The 16,368-nt window shown below is 41.0% G+C and overlaps 1 protein-coding gene across 2 annotated transcripts in view; it reads left to right on the top strand.

Annotated features, from left to right (window-relative positions):
• CPSF2 (cleavage and polyadenylation specific factor 2) overlaps positions 1-11,752 on the top strand; it is a 35,282-nt gene extending 23,530 nt beyond the window's left edge. For both annotated transcript variants that reach the window (XM_045014359.1, XM_045014361.1), the window contains 7 exons: positions 345-445; positions 1,728-1,928; positions 2,595-2,747; positions 3,712-3,937; positions 4,776-5,078; positions 8,598-8,732; positions 8,842-11,752. In XM_045014359.1, coding sequence (XP_044870294.1) covers positions 345-445; positions 1,728-1,928; positions 2,595-2,747; positions 3,712-3,937; positions 4,776-5,078; positions 8,598-8,732; positions 8,842-8,934 — 1,212 coding nt within the window. In that variant the 3' untranslated portion in view covers positions 8,935-11,752. The remainder of the gene's footprint in view (positions 1-344; positions 446-1,727; positions 1,929-2,594; positions 2,748-3,711; positions 3,938-4,775; positions 5,079-8,597; positions 8,733-8,841) is intronic.
• The last annotated feature ends 4,616 nt before the right edge of the window (positions 11,753-16,368 follow it).

The following is a 16,368-nucleotide window of genomic DNA, read 5'->3' as shown; positions in this document are numbered from 1 at the left end:
AGTGAATCAGTTGATTTTTAATACAGTTTTACTATAACTATTTTATTGTTAAGCATGGTAATACTATATTTGCTCAATTTTAGCAGTACTAGGGATTTTATTTACATTTTAGAGTAAGTTACTACTGAACTCAATGTGGGTGGCAGAAGTAGCCTTAATCACTTTGGTATCCTGATACTGATTGTGACTGGGTAAAAGTTTTAATTGGTGCAGTAGAAGGGGTATTAAAACTTCCAAATAAAAGTTACAGCTTGTTTTGAAGTTGCTTACTCTAATACAGTTTTTCCCCTCCTTTTATATTTTTATACACGCGCACACACACACTCCTTTTTTTTTCTTTTTAGTTGAGGAAACGTGTCAAACTTGAAGGGAAGGAACTTGAGGAGTACCTAGAAAAGGAGAAACTAAAGAAAGAAGCAGCTAAAAAGTTAGAACAGTCCAAAGAGTAAGTATATTTCCTGTTAATGCAGTGAGCTCTTAATGCCAACGACACAGCCTTCAAGTAACCAATATACCTTACTACCTTTTGGAAATAGCTGAAAATTGTAGCTTCCATAGGTGAAAATACAGTAACTCCCTACTTAACATCCTCTCACTTAACGTTGTTTCGATCTTATGTCCCTGCTCAATTACAGAACATGCTCCATTTAAAGTTGTGCAACGCTTCGCTATAATGTTGTTTGGCTGCCTGCTTTGTTCACAGCTGGCAGCCACCCTATCAGCTCCCCTACGCCCGCTCCCCTCCCCCCCCAGTGCCTCCCGCCCTCCAGCAGACCCTGTGGATCAGCGCCTTCCCCCTCCTCCCCCCACCTCCTGCCCGCAGCAATCAGCTGGCTTGCGGTGTTCAGGAAGGAGGAGGGGGAGGAGCGACGACTCGGCGCGCAGGCTCCCCCTCCCTCCCCTGTCTCCAGAATGGGATGTGGGAGCCTGCATGCCGTGTCCTTGCTCCTCCCTCCTGAACGGTGTAAGCCAGCTGATTGCCACGGGCAGGAGGCGGGGGGAGAGGAGCTTGGACATGGCATGCGGAGTAAACGGGGCGGGGGAGAAGAGGCGGGTTGGGGGGGGGCTTGGGGAAAGGGGTGGAGTGGGTGGGCCAAGGGTTGAGCCTCCTGCCCCTGGTGCTTGCAGAGTAGGGAAAGCTGCCGCTGCTGCACAACATGATTCTCCTAGCCTACAGCACCTTCAGCCTCCTTGCCTGCCTCATTGTCCCCAGTGCCAGTGGGCTGTGCCTGTGTAGGGTAAGGCGGGGGCACCTCCCAACTATAGTACTGTACTGTATGGCAAAAATAAATTTCCCTGGAACCTAACCCCCCCATTAACGTTCATTCTTATGGGGAAATTGGATTCACTTAACATCGTTTCACTTAAAGTCACATTTTTCAGGAACATAACTACAACATTAAGTGAGGAGTTACTGTATATCAGATCATTCATTAGTCAGCTATGGAATTTTGTTTTAATGGGCCCCTTTTAGCTGATCTCTTTGACAGTCACAAATCCTTTCTGAAGTTTGTAAATCATCTTAGTTCTCCAGCAATAACTGATTTTAAATGTTTCTAAATGTTCATTAATTGCAAAATTAGGCATGTGACCATCTGAGTGCAGGCAATGGCCAGCAAATGTTTGATATGTAACTTAAAATGAAATTTTGTGTGTGTGTGTGGGTGGATGTGTAAAATGAAACTTAAAAGAAATAATTTAAAATCCATTTTGGGGTGACATTTCAGGGTAGATATTGATTCCAGTGATGAGAGTGATGTTGAAGAGGATATTGATCAGCCATCAGTGCATAAAACTAAACATGACTTGATGATGAAAGGTGAAGGAAGTCGAAAAGGAAGCTTCTTCAAACAGGCCAAGAAGTCTTATCCGATGTTTCCAGCCCCAGAAGAAAGAATTAAATGGGATGAATACGGGGAGATTATCAAGTATGTGTGAGGAAAAAATAGTAATATTATTTGTATAGTATTTTTTTTTAAGCACTTGCGACAGACCTGTGAAGTAGGTATTATCCCCACTTTAGACAAAGGATAACAGACAGAAATTAAGACAAGTTGCTGTAGGCCACACGGAGAATTAGTGATAGTGCCAGGACTGAAATTAAGAAGTTCCTCCTTTTTTCCTTATGCTCAATCCATTTAAATCATGCTCCCTCTCTAGGCACTTTCTTTATCCTAGAAGAGAGAAGTGATTAAATTCTTTTCTGTTCAATGTGAACCTGATTTTTGTTTAAATTACACAATCTGATTTGTAAACTTTGAAATGAAAAGGAGAGAAAACAGAAACCGCTATCTTCCAGCAAAGGAACTCGTACTAAAAAGAGAGAGAGAATCTTGTAGACTGTTGGCTGAATGTAAATGCCAGAAATTAGAATATCTAAAAGATATTAATCTGGAAGAAATATAGTTAATCCGGGGTGGAATATCCTTGAGCATGTTTAGATATTGGAATCTTAAAAGCATTTCTGCTGAGCTTATATACTTTTAATTGCAAAGCAACTCAACAGTAATATAGTGTAATAGTAAACATTGTTTGTGTAGCACCTAGAACCCTGGTGCTACTTTAATACAAATAATTAAAAATTTCAACATTAGGCCTGAGGATTTCCTAGTTCCAGAGCTTCAAGCAACTGAAGAAGAAAAGAGTAAATTAGAATCTGGTTTGACAAATGGAGATGAGCCTATGGACCAAGATTTATCAGATGTTCCTACCAAATGTATTTCAGCGACAGAATCAATGGAAATAAAGTGAGTGATTTTTAGATAAGCTTGAGGGCACTGTTTGTCAGGGATTCACAATTGAAATGGCTGATGCATTGCAAACAGTGTTTAGTTGCTTATATTTTGTTTTTTCCTCAAAAAATGTTTTTCAGGCTGAAACTTCATGATGGCTGCTTATTTTTTTCCAAGTCCAGAGGGAGATTTTTCTGGGGAACTAGAAGATAATGTTGTTGTTTTTTTTGTTTTTTTTTAAGTTTGTGAAAAGGGTAGAAAAATCATTGAAATAGCTGCATGTATTTCAAGTATCACCTATTAAATCCTTTTTTTTTTTTTTAAGAAAATTAATTGAAAGAAACCTACATCAGTGTAGCATTAATCATTATTTTATGGCACCCAGAAGGATGCTAGGTGCCTTGTAGCACAGATGAAAAGAGACAAAAGAAGATTTTGCCCCTTTCTCTCCTTCACCCCCACCTTAGATGGTGCTTGGGTGGTTTAAAGGGGTTGGGGGAGAATTCCACTGGTGCAAGCGCTGCATTGGGCTGCCATATATGGCTCAACTGTGGCCTTCTCCCCACTCTCTTCCTCTTGCAGTCTCTGGCATTTTGGGGGGCATAGTGCACATAACTACTGCCATTCTGGCTTATGCTGCAAGCAACACTGGGGAAGCTTCTGTAACTTACAGCAGACCCACCTCCTCAGGCTGCCTAAACTAGGCTGGGGCCTGTTTTGAAGTCAGGAAGGCACAAAGTGGCTTAAAGCTTCCTGTGGGCTGCACCTCTTGTGCTGCTGCTCCTGGAGGTGGCACAGAATTTGACTCATGGTTCCTACTCTGAAGAGTTTATAGTCTACTTTTATACATGATGTGGGATAGGGCAGGAGGGGGAATGGGAAAGGAAGAGCAAGTGTTACAGCAATAAGACAACATAATTATTCTCTCAAAATTTAGGACAAAGCATTAATTATTTTTTTTCTTTTAAAATCAAATTAGAGCCAGAGTTACATACATAGACTATGAAGGACGCTCAGATGGTGACTCCATTAAAAAAATAATTAACCAGATGAAGCCACGACAGTTGATCATTGTCCATGGTCCACCTGAGGCTAGCCAGGACCTTTCAGAGTCTTGCAGAGCTTTTGGTGGGAAAGATATTAAAGTTTATATGCCTAAACTGCATGAAACTGTAGATGCAACCAGTGAGACTCACATCTATCAGGTAAGATGGTGGAATTCATCAATTGTATGAGTACTGAGGGTTGTGAGAGCCCTATATTGATCAGATTGTGTCATTATTTGGCTGTGCCTTTTGGGGGGAAAGATAATGGTATGAGCACTTGCATCTAGTCATATTGTGGCAAGACAATGAACTTATTTCTGGAGAAAGATGGAGACATTTCCATTATAATCTTGTGGATATTACATGTGTTATACCAATACATTATTAATGCAATCACTGCATTAATAGATGTTTGAGATTACATTTTAAGCCTGCAATTATAAAGTGCAAAAGGAAAGTATCTCATTCAACTTGCTCTGCTGAACACATTGTATATATTTAGGTATGCATTTGAGTCCCAGTCCTGCATTCCACGTATATCCAAAATTCTTATTGAAACTGCTATAAGAGTTTTGGGTGCAAAAGAAATAGCACAAGTAGTAATTGAAAATATGCATGTCAAGTAAGAGCAACTTAATTTTACTAAAAACCTTAACTATACTATTACTCTGTATGTTTGTGTGTTTGTTTCTCTGTGTGTGTGTGTAACATGAAAGAAACTAGAGAAATTGCCTAACCATGTCAGCATTATAGATGGTTCCAACTAAGCTTTGAAGCAGAGATCTAATGATGGGGCAATGGGGCTAGAGAGAAGAGTACACACCTCAGTTTGAAGGGAGTGGGGAATGAAAGAGAGCATGCGAGAGCTGGTTGGAGAAACTCCAATGAAAATCCAAACTGAAATGCTTCTCGAAATTCTCGAAAGAGCCTGTGAAATGTGCTGTCAGGTTTGCTTATGTAAATAAGTCATTACAGTTTTTGTCTGTGTGCAACTTAGGTCAGGTTAAAAGATTCTCTGGTCAGCTCCCTTCAGTTCTGTAAAGCGAAAGATGCAGAACTAGCTTGGATAGATGGTGTCCTGGACATGCGGGTTTCAAAAGTGGACACAGGAGTCATTCTGGAAGAAGGAGAGCTGAGAGAAGATGGAGAAGACTTGGAAATGCAAGTGGATATGCCTTCTTCTGACTCCAGTGTTATTGCACAGCAAAAGGCTATGAAGAGTTTGTTTGATGATGATGATAAGGAAGTATGTGAGGAGAGTGAGATCATTCCTACTCTAGAACCACTGCCACCACATGAGGTAGAAAAGCTTTTGCCTTCCCTTGGCTACATGCTCTCTTATATTTGTGGGGATTTGAGTCTTATATTTGTGGGGATGATTTGCAGGTATAGTTTTTTCAACATTTAGAGCCTGACTTTAAGTGGGACTTATTCAGGTAAAAGTCTCATTAAAGTCAGGAGCTTTGCTTGAATAAGGCCTCCAGTATCGGACTGTTCATGTTGTAAATTGGTGTCTTAGGGCTTGTTTTCGCTACGGGTGTAAGTCGACCTAAATTACACTACTCCAGCTAGGTAGCTTAGGTTGACTTACCCCAGTGTCTTCACTGTGCTGCATCGATGGGAGATGCTCTCCCCTCGAATTCCTTTACTCTTCTCAGGGAGCTGAAGTACCGGGGTCGACCAGAGAACACTCTGCCATTGATTTAGCGGGTCTTCACTAGACCTGCTAAATTGATCACTGCTGCATTGATTGCAGCAGTGTCTATATCCCCATATTGAAGACCAGCCCTTAGTGTGATTTTTACAGTTGTTACACAGCTACTGCTTTCTTTGTTCAGGATGTGAGCTCTTCAAGACAGAGAATGTCTCTATTATATATAATATACAGCGCCTACCACAATGTGACCCTGATCTCAGATGGGGCTTCTAGGTACTGATGCAATAAAAAAAATTATTTATTATGTGACCTGTGCACTTACCATACATGGTTTTGGAAATCAGTTGGTATTTGGGTTGTCTTGCAATTAATCCTCAGATTAAAAAAATAAATTGTGATTAATCACAGTTTTAATCGCACTGTTAAACAGTAACATAATACCATTTAAATATTTTTGGATGTTTTCTATATTTTCAAATATAGGCAGGGGGCTTGGGGCTTCAGCCCTGCTTGGGGCTCGCTCGGGGCTTGCTTGGGGCTCCAGGCTCAAGCCTCCACCCCTACACCAGGCTCCGAGTTGGGGCTTCAGCCCCCTCAGTGCCAATGCCTCTCTCCCCTTCCCCTCCACCCAAAGGTATGCAATTAATGTGTTTAAAAAATTAATGCATTAATTTTGTGTTCAGTTAATCGCAGGCATTAGCTGTGATTAATTGACAACCCTAGTTGGTATCACTCCTTGGATTTACTCCTTAAATTTCATCTGACACTGGTAAATGTTTCCTCATCATATGTAGGTTAAAGATAGATACATGCACAAATATCATTTCAAAAAGAAGCACCTAACTGACCAGCAGAGGATCAGACAGTGCAATTCTTAATTGCACTCTTCGTCCTTAGTCCTCAAATACTTTTGCGTATTTGGGTAGATACCATTAACTCCTTTTAAAAAAGAGAAAACTGAGACATACAGATATTAAGGGTAAGGTCTTGTGCTGCAACTCTTAGCCCAGATGGAGGTAGGTTGCCACCTTTGTATCTTCCCAAACCAGTACTGCTGAGGACCTCTGTATCCCTTGGAGCATAATTTAGGAAGGCACCTAGGGCTATTTAAATTATGGCAACCTCCCTGGGCTGTGCTATGAACCACAGTGTTGATTGTCGGGGCACTGCTCCCAGCACACCCCTTGTCCAGGGCTTGTGAGCACATCCTACAAAGGTAGCCTTATGGCTGTCTTACACAATGCCTACGTAGGGGGAAATCATCTCTTGGCTAGATCCAGAGCTTATAGGGCTCTTTCATCTGGCATAAAAGGGCTTGAGTATTGGTGAGAATCTTACCCTAGTAGACTTTGCTAAGATCACAGAGCTTGAAAAGGAAACCAGAGTTTCCCATGCCCTGTCCCACAGGTTCATGCTCCCAGCACAGACCAGGAGTTGCGAGTGAGGAGGCCTTCTTAAAATCATTACACCTATTAAAGGGGAAATTGAATAAATTAGGGCTGTCGATTAATCGCAGTTAACTCACACTATTAATCGTGATTAAACCCAGTTTTAATCACACTGTTAAACAATAGAATGCCAATTGAAATTTAACAACTATTTTTGGATGTTTTTCTACATTTTCAAATATTTTGATTTAAATTACAACACAGAATACAAAGTATACAGTGCTCACTTTATTATTTTTATTACTAATATTTGCACTATAAAAATGATAAACAAAAGAAACAGTATTTTTCAGTTCACCTCATACAAGTACCATAATGCAATCTCTTTATTGTGAAAGTGCAACTTACAAATGTAGATTTTTTTTTGTCACATAACTGCACTCAAAACAATGTAAAACTTCAGAGCCTACAAGTCCACTCAGTCCTACTTCTTATTCAACCAATCGTTAAGTCAAACAAGTTTGTTTACATTTACGGGAGATAATGCTGCCAACTTCTTATTTACAGTGTCACCTGAAAGTGAGGACAGGCCTTCGTATGACACTTTCATAGCCAGCATTGCAAGGTATTTACGTGCCAGATACGCTAAACATTCGTATACCCCTTCATGCTTCAGCTACCATTCCAGAGGATATGCTTCCATGCTGATGATGCTTGTTAAAAAAAAATGTTAATTACATTTTGACTGAACTCCTTAGGGGAGAATAGTATGTCTCCTGCTCTGTGTTACCTGCATTTTGCCATATATTTCATATTATAGCAGTATCGGATGATGACGTGTTGTTCCTTTTAAAAACACTTTCACTGCAAATTTAACAAAACGCACAGAAGGTACCAATGTGAGATTTCTAAAGATAGCTACAGCACTCAACCCAAGGTTGGAATCTGAAGTGTCTTTCAAAATCTGAGAGGGATGAGGTGTGGAGTCATGCTTTCAGAAGTCTTAAAGGAGCAACACTCCGATGCAGAAACTACAGAACCCTAACCATCAAAAAAGAAAATCAACCTTCTGCTGGTGGCATCTGACTCAGATGATGAAAGTGAACATGCATCGGTCTGCACTGCTTGGGTAATTATTGAGTGTGGACATGTCCTCTGGAATGGTGGCTGAAGCGTGAAGGGACATATGAATCTTTAGTGCATCTGTCATGTAAATATCTTGCAATGCCTGCTACAAAAGTGCCATGCGAACGCCTGATCTCACTTTCAGGTGCCATTGTAAATAAGAAGCCGGCAGCATTGTCTCCTGCAAATGTAAACAAATTTGTTTGTCTGAGTGACTGGCTGAGTGGACTTGTATGCTCTAAAGGTTTGTTGGTTTATTTTTGAATGCAGTTATTTTGTTTGTACATAATTCAACATTTGTATGTTCAACTTTCATGATAAAGAGATTGCACTATAGTACTTGTATTAAGTGAATTGAAAAATACTATTTTTTTGTTCTTTACAGCACAGATATTTGTAATAAAAATAGTGAGCACTGTACACATTGTATTCTGTTATAATTGAATCAATATATTTGAAAATGTAGACAACATCCAAAAATATTTAAATAAATGGTATTCTGTTATTGTTTAACAGTGCAATTAATTGCAATAATTTTTTTTAATCGCTTGACAGCCCTAGAATATATATTTTTTCCAATCATATGCTGAGTTACTTTATTATAAAGGCTTCATAAAAATGTTTTACTACAATCTTTATTCATTGAAAGGTTATTGGACATCAGTCTGTTTTCATGAATGAGCCAAGACTGTCTGATTTTAAACAAGTTCTTCTGCGAGAAGGAATTCAAGCTGAATTTGTAGGAGGGGTGCTTGTGTGCAACAACCTAGTGGCTGTTCGTAGGGTAAGTATGTTGTTTTTAAAAATATCTAGAATATATGCAACGCATTATGTGCATCTCCCTCACCACTTCACTGTAAAGATAATAGATTCAAGTATGTTTTTTGTTTCAGACTGAAACAGGGCGCATTGGATTGGAAGGCTGTCTTTGCCAGGACTTCTATAGAATAAGAGATCTTTTATACGAGCAATATGCCATTGTCTAAAGGAGATGCTGTGAAGATGATGTCTTTACTTGAACTTTAAAAGATAGTGGAGATTTCTACCTTTTTATTTTTGTGGGTATCTTTTTGTAGTTTTCTAATTTCTATAGAGAATACTGATTCTTCAGAAAAGTTTGACATCAAAATCCAGTAAATTAACCTGAACAGGTAAATAATTGCTACCACAGTTCTATGTAAGACATCTCTTGGTACATTCCACATGGTTGGCTTTCAGACTGTTAAAGAATATTGTTGCAAATACCATTGGTTTGCTATAATTGAGATTGACAGTTTCTTTTATGAACTTTCTTCCAAGAAGGATTTAACTGGTCATAAACATGCTCTTTAACATGACATGGCATTCCAAGTCTCTGCCTAAGAATGCAAATATATAAAAAGAATCATTTTTCCTATTTTAAAAATGTAAGGGTTGTCTTTGCTTTTTGTGGGGAGGTTCTTCTACTGAACAGTAGAAGTTTCAGTAAAAAGTTTCTAGGCCATTGAAAATTGGCCAAGTGCTTAATAGTGGCTTTCCTGCAATGGTTAATATGCATCCTTGTTAATACTGTAACTGCTTCGTGCTTCTGATTGATACAGTACATCATAAGATATTGTGAAATAAAATTTCAGTTTCCTGGGTCAAAAAGCCAGCTTTAAAATGTTATAAGGTACTTTAATACAGAATGACTGGAAAAACAAAAGTTGTCTGACAGATCTGCTAATCACGTTTTTGCATTTTCTAGCTACTGTATATGTGTATATATATATATATAACTTCTAGTTGTTGCAATCTGTTATGCCAGCTATACCTATCTTTTGAGAATTTTGATTTTAATACTTTCAAGAAAAAAAAACACCTGCTTTCTATTACTTATAATAAGCAGTGCACAGTGAGCTAAGTTCAGGAAGGTATTCTGTCCTTAAGTCTGAATTCTTCACTTTGTGGATTTATCCCCTTGGTATCAGGTTTCATACTACTTGTTTTTCCTATTGCTGGCAGTGGGATTATAGCCACTGGTACCAAAATTTATTAAATTTTTAGTTGAATATGAACAGTCTTGGGTCACTTAACTTCTTACATTTCTGAATTGAAAACAGTGATGGAACACATGCAGAGCACTGGTCTATTAATGAGAAATTACTTTTTTATTCTTGACCTTTGGTTTTAACCAGTGTTTGAAATTATTCTTTGTTTATTACAACAACGGTGGCTTAAACTTGAGTTCTGCTTTCATTTGTTTATTTAAAAAAAGGCAAACAAAACTTTTAATGAAATGGCAAAAACCAGCTCTATGGGCGGCTGCTGAAGTGAAGATTAGTTTGTTGTTCATTCTTGACTATTAGGCATTGTATAGCTATTCTTCAAGTTGCCTGTTTATACTGTTTAAAAGTTAAAAGTTGGAATAGAAACTTAAAAGAAAACTGGGATAAGCATTCAAAAACTTCTGATAATAGATGTAAAAATGTGTAATGCATTCTAAAATATGATCGAGAGGAAATGTATGTATTTTGATACACACAAATTCCTGGCTAGAAATAATGAGAGATCTGCAGTACTTGGGGGCTGAACCCCAGTTTCTTCATTCTCCTCTCCTTGCCTACCACCATTTCATAGAATTTGGAGGAAATACCATGAAGGAATTTTAAGTAAGTAGGTTTTTTTATGGGAAAGAAATGTAGCACCATGCCTTTTAATATATAAATGTAATGAAGATTTCTCTAATCATCAGTCCCCATAATCTAAGTTGAGGTTTACCTTGAAGCTAAATTACGTTCATATGGGTGAAAGGCTAATTTTTATTCATTCTGCTTTACCTAAACTCAAATACACACTACCAAAGTTGAAAATCTACTCTCCCCCACCGCCCCCTTGGGCAATATTGAGAATTGTTTAAGACAAAAGATTCAGGGAAGCCTTTGCAAATAAGTTTTAAGAGAGGGAAGGAGAATATGCTCAGTATTAAACTGGAATGGAAAGTTTCTTATGAAAACACTTGAGAGCAATCCTTTGGTAAAACTATGCTGGAAAATTGGGGTGTCTGGTACCCCTGATCTAATTGTAATTGTAGTCAGACACTTCTTCATTTGATATAAACAAGCAAAGAGACAAACCCTTTGGGTCCCATCTGTGATAAAAGTTCCACCATAAAACTCATTGCTACTATGCTGAATCAAAATCACTCTGATGTAGCATGGCTCAAAAAAGTGTGTGAATTTTCCAATTGGGAAAGGAAGCATTTTGCCTTTGGAGAACATTTTAAGGTCAAGCATAAGATTTTTTTTTTTTTAAAAAGGCTTTCAGTAAGATTTCAAGATAGAAGCTGGTAGAAGCTCGTATAGTACTTTACATTCCATGGTTGTTACTGATATTTTATGTTTTAAAATTTGTTAAATTAATTGAAAGCCTTTATGCATACAAATCTGTTAAAGACATCTGTCCAGTCACGAGGATGAAATCAGTTTTGTTTTTTAGTTCATACGAAGCACCACAATGTTTGTTTTTTCCCACCCTTTAAAAATAATGATTGTTGGGGAGGGGTTGGTTTTTCTTTTTAATTGGATGGTGATTTGAGGTATAGGGCTCAATCCCCAAAACATCTGTGTCAGGGATTACTATTTAATGGAAGTTCCAAGTGCGCTGTGCACACAGTAAATGACATTACTCATCAAAATATTTTACAATGTTTAGAATTTTGTAAACGATCAGTGTAAGGTAAGTTATAAATATGGAGGTCTAAAGACCTTTTCCTGTGTTACAGAGAAGCTTTCTGGTTGAAAAGACATCTGAGTTTAAAAATAAACATTTTTTATTCAAAAGCAAGTGTTCATCATTCTGAGGCTCTGTTTTGTAATAGAATCTGTAGAATAGTGACTCCTGCATTTGGTAGACCCAGAATTGGGCAATTAACTGGGCCTGACATATAGATATACTCACTTTTAGAAAATACTGCTTTTTTCTCTCTCTCTGTTTCCAGCAAGGTTGAGTACACCTATGTAATAAGTGAAGCTTTTTATAGAGAATTTTGTATGGTGAAGTCTGTTTCCTCAAGGTACAATGCCCAACTGGACTAAACTTCTTACTTTGTGTGGGATAATGGTTGGTATGCATTATGGATTATTGATGTATATCATATTGCATGACCCATCATGGCCAAATTATGGAAGAGATCATTGCCTTCTGCCTGCCTAAATTCCCCTAATTTTATGAGTTACTTTTCGCTTCCCTGCCCTAAAAAATATTTTGTGTATCATTGCCTTGTTGTCACATTGTACTGCAAAGATGGTTGCATTTCAGTGGTGGCTTTAGATGATCCAGGTCTTTTTGTGTGCAACACTTTGATATTAGTAAACAGTGGGGGGGAGGGGGGAAATTTAGAGAAAAAATATATGCAATATATATATATACACATATATTTAGATACTGCAGGGGAATCTTTCCATTCAAGGGAGCCAGGTTTAGTCCCTGGCATAAGTTACCTGAGTTAACAAATATTTGGTTGGTACTCCTCAGGCAGAGCTCAAGGGCTAACAACTAGATGTGAGGATAGTTTTGACATATCTAGTGAGGAAGAGGAGGCTGAAATTTCCAGATCTACTTCCAAGGCAAAGTGTCCAGTTGTCTTCAAAGTATGTTCCTAATGTTGGAAAGAATTTAGGAATTAGTCAACAGAAGATGAGAATTTGTTCCTCCTAAATAAGTCAGCCATATTCTTAAATACTGAGATTCTTTTATACTACAAACACTCATGACATAGAAAATCTTAAGGAAGATATTCTTGTGCTGGTGGGTGGTTCCTAGCATCTCCTTTCCTCCACTTTTTATTTCCCCAGAAACATGCTTAACCGCTATAATTATTCATTAGGTATTTTACATTTGTATTGTAAATATGTATATAGTGTATATTTAGATATGCTACCTAGCAAATCTGCAGAAGAGGATAAGTCTTAAAACAGAGGTTCTCAAACTTCATTGCACTGCGACCTCCTTCTGACAACAAAAATTACTACACAGCCCCGGGGGGGGGGGGGGGGGAGAACCGAAGCCTGATCCTAGGTGAGGGGGCCAAAGCTCAAGCCCCACCACCCGGAGGGGGGGGTAAAGTGGAAGTCCAAGGGCTTCAGTCCCAGGCTGGTGGGATATAATCTCAACCCTGCTGCCCAGGACCAAGGCAAGTTTAAGCCACCCTGGTAACCCCATTAAAACAGGGTCGTGACCTACAGTTTGAGAACTGCTGTCTTTAAAAATGCATTTTTAAAAATCCATGGATGGAGATTTGGGGGACTAGATTTTAATCATACTGTGCACCATCAAACTACGCTCATGGACAATGATAATTTGCCACTGTAATATTAAGTAAAATAAACTACATTTGTTTTTCCAAGTGAGATGTCTGTTGAACCACTAGCTATTTTCCTTGAAAAATGGTATCCATAGAAGCCTAAAATGTTATGGGAGACAAGCTCAATATTAGAGGTTTAAGCAGTAATCACCTGTTGTTGCATAATCCTCTTAGGTGGTGATGTAGTCTGAAGCTGTGGCTCAACAGCTGATCGATAATGAGCTAAGCAACTGCTAAAATTGCCTGCCAAAGGCTAGTTTGTACTGCAAGTCTGGTAAATGGGAATTACAGTAAAGAAAGGGTTCTTGATTTCAGTGACATAAATTGTACCTAATTAAGTACTACTAATCCTCATGAGGAGGATAGGTCCCTTAAATGATCTTGGCCAAGATGGTCAGGGATGCTGCCCCATGCTCCAGGTGTCTCTAAGGCCTGGTCTACACTAGGAGTTTATGTCGAATTTAGCAGCGTTAATTCGAATTAACCCTGCACCCGTCCACACAACGAAGCTATTTAGTTCGACCTAGAGGTCTCTTTAGTTCGATTTCTGTACTCCTCTCCGATGAGGGGAGTAGCGCTAAATTCGACATGGCCATGTCGAATTAGGCTAGGTGTGGATGGAATTCGAAGCTAGTAGCTCCGGGAGCTATCCCACAGTGCACCACTCTGTTGACGCTCTGGACAGCAGTCCGAGCTCGGATGCTCTGACCAGCCACACAGGAAAAGCCCCGGGGAAATTTGAATTCCTTTTCCTGTCTGGCCAGTTTGAATCTCATTTCCTGTTTGGACACTGGGGCGAGCTCAGCAGCACTGGCAGCGATGCAGAGCTCTCCAGCAGAGGAGTCCATGCAATCTCAGAATAGAAAGAGGGCCCCAGCATGGACTGACTGGGAAGTCTTGGATCTGATCGCTGTGTGGGGCGATGAGTCTGTGCTTTCGGAGCTGCGCTCCAAAAAACGGAATGCAAAGACCTACGAGAAGGTCTCCAAAGCCATGGCAGACAGAGGATACAGCCGGGATACAACACAGTGCCGCGTGAAAATCAAGGACCTGAGACAAGGCTACCAAAAAATCAAAGCGGCCAACGGACGCTCCAGAGCCCAGCCCCAGACATGCCGCTTCTACGAGGCACTGCCATTCTCGGTGGGTCTGGCACAACTGCCCCACCAGTGACCGTGGACTCTGATGATGGGATAGTGTCGACGGGCAGTTCCTCGGCGACGTTCGCGGACGGGGAAGATGAGGAAGGGTTTGAGGAGGACGTGGCAGGCGACAGCACTTACAATGCTGATTTCCCCGACAGCCAGGATCTCTTCATCACCCTCAGAGAGATCCCCTACCAACCCTCCCCGGCCGTTAACCCGGACCCTGAATCAGGGGAAGGATCAGTCGGTAAGTGCTATAAACATGTAAACATTTATTTTTGAAAGAACAGGAATGTTAACTATGTGAAAAGAAGATCAATGTATATGGGGATAGAACAGAAATCCTCTTGGGAGATCTCCACGAAGCTCTCCTGGAGGTAATCAAAAAGCCTACACATGAGGTTCCTGGGGAGAGCTGCCTTATTGGGTGCTCCGTGGTAGCACACTTTTCCACGCCAGGCTATCCTCAGGTACTCCGGGAGCATTGGCTCCACAAGCATGGCAGCATAGGCCCCTGGTTTGTGCTGGCTTTCACGCAGCATGCGCTCTCTATCTGCCTCAGTGACCCTCCTCAGGGTGATCTCGCTCGGCGACTCCTGCATTTAATTAGGGGAATTAGTGTAATGTTAGTATTGGGAATGCTTCACTTTTCCTTTGCATAACAATAAGCGTCGGTTTACAGCCACGTGGTGGAGGCTGCAGAGGGGCAGCATACAGGGATCTTTCCCGGGGACAGCCGCGAGGGGGTGGAACAGGGGCAGAGTTTATGCTTTCCGGATTGCCTGCAGCAGGAGGGCACTGTTATACATTAAGTTTTAAGCAGCCTAAAGTCTACGGCTTACCATGCCTGGCTGCTCCACGGATTCTGCTGTCCTGAACCGCTTGTCTGATCTCTAGTGCAAGACCCCAGGCAATGAAAGCGAAGGCCGAAAATTCGAACTTGTCCTGAGTGCGCATGAGAGAGGTGCTGTGCATGGTCTTGTTCACAGAGACAGACTAGACTGTGTTCATTGTTCGCAAAAATGTATCTTTGCAAGGAATTCACTCCCTTTTTCCCATCACACAGCTGCGAGTGTCTCCCGACCTGCCCCAGCATCCCCCTCACAGAGGCTGGGAAAGATTAGACAGCGAAAGAAGAAGACACGGGACGAGATGTTCGCTGAACTTATGGGCTGCTCCCGACCCGAGGCGGCCCAGCAGAGCCAGTGGAGGGAGAACCTCTCTCAGTACCAGCGCTCACACAGCGAACGGGAGGAGAGGTGACGTGAGGAAGACAAGCAGGTGACTCAAACGCTGCTTGGACTAATGAGGGAGCAAACGGACACGCTCTGGTGCCTTGTGGATGTTCTGCAGGACCGCAGGCAGGAGGACAGAGCCCCCCTGCAGTGTATCTGCAACCGCCCTCCCCCGCCACAAAGTCCCATACCCCCCTCACCCAAAATAACAAGAAGGAGGGGCGCCAGGGGCCGTGAAAACTGTCACTCCACCCCAGCAGAGTGCTTAATTACCCAAAAGCTCTCATTCCCTAAATTTTGAGAAGTCCTTCCCTTCCTGACTCACCCAAGCCCCAATCCCAGTTTCATCCCCTAACTGTCTAGTTGATTATTAAAAATACTTTGCTGTTAATTACTGTTTCTGTCATGTTTTTGTACAGAAGTCTGTGTTTGAAGGGGGGGGGGGAAGGGGGTTGGTAATTGCATAGGACAGTCACCTTTACCAGGGTACAGACACGGGGGCAGGATCAGCAGCAGGTCACACACACACACTGCAGTCAGTAGGCACCCTGGTCGGTATGGGAGGTGGTTTCCATGTTCTGTGTGGGTGGGGGGTACGTGACTTTGTAGCGGGGGAGGGCGGTTACAGATCTTATGCAGCGGTCCTTGTCCTGGACCACAGAGCCACGCAGCAGGGGAATCTGTAACCGTCCTCCCCCGCCACAAGGTCACATAGCC

The sequence above is a fragment of the Mauremys mutica genome, chromosome 4, assembly GCF_020497125.1.
Source record: "Mauremys mutica isolate MM-2020 ecotype Southern chromosome 4, ASM2049712v1, whole genome shotgun sequence".
In the NCBI taxonomy this organism is placed as follows: Eukaryota; Metazoa; Chordata; order Testudines; family Geoemydidae; genus Mauremys; species Mauremys mutica.
This window is presented reverse-complemented; position numbering and strand designations above follow the sequence as displayed.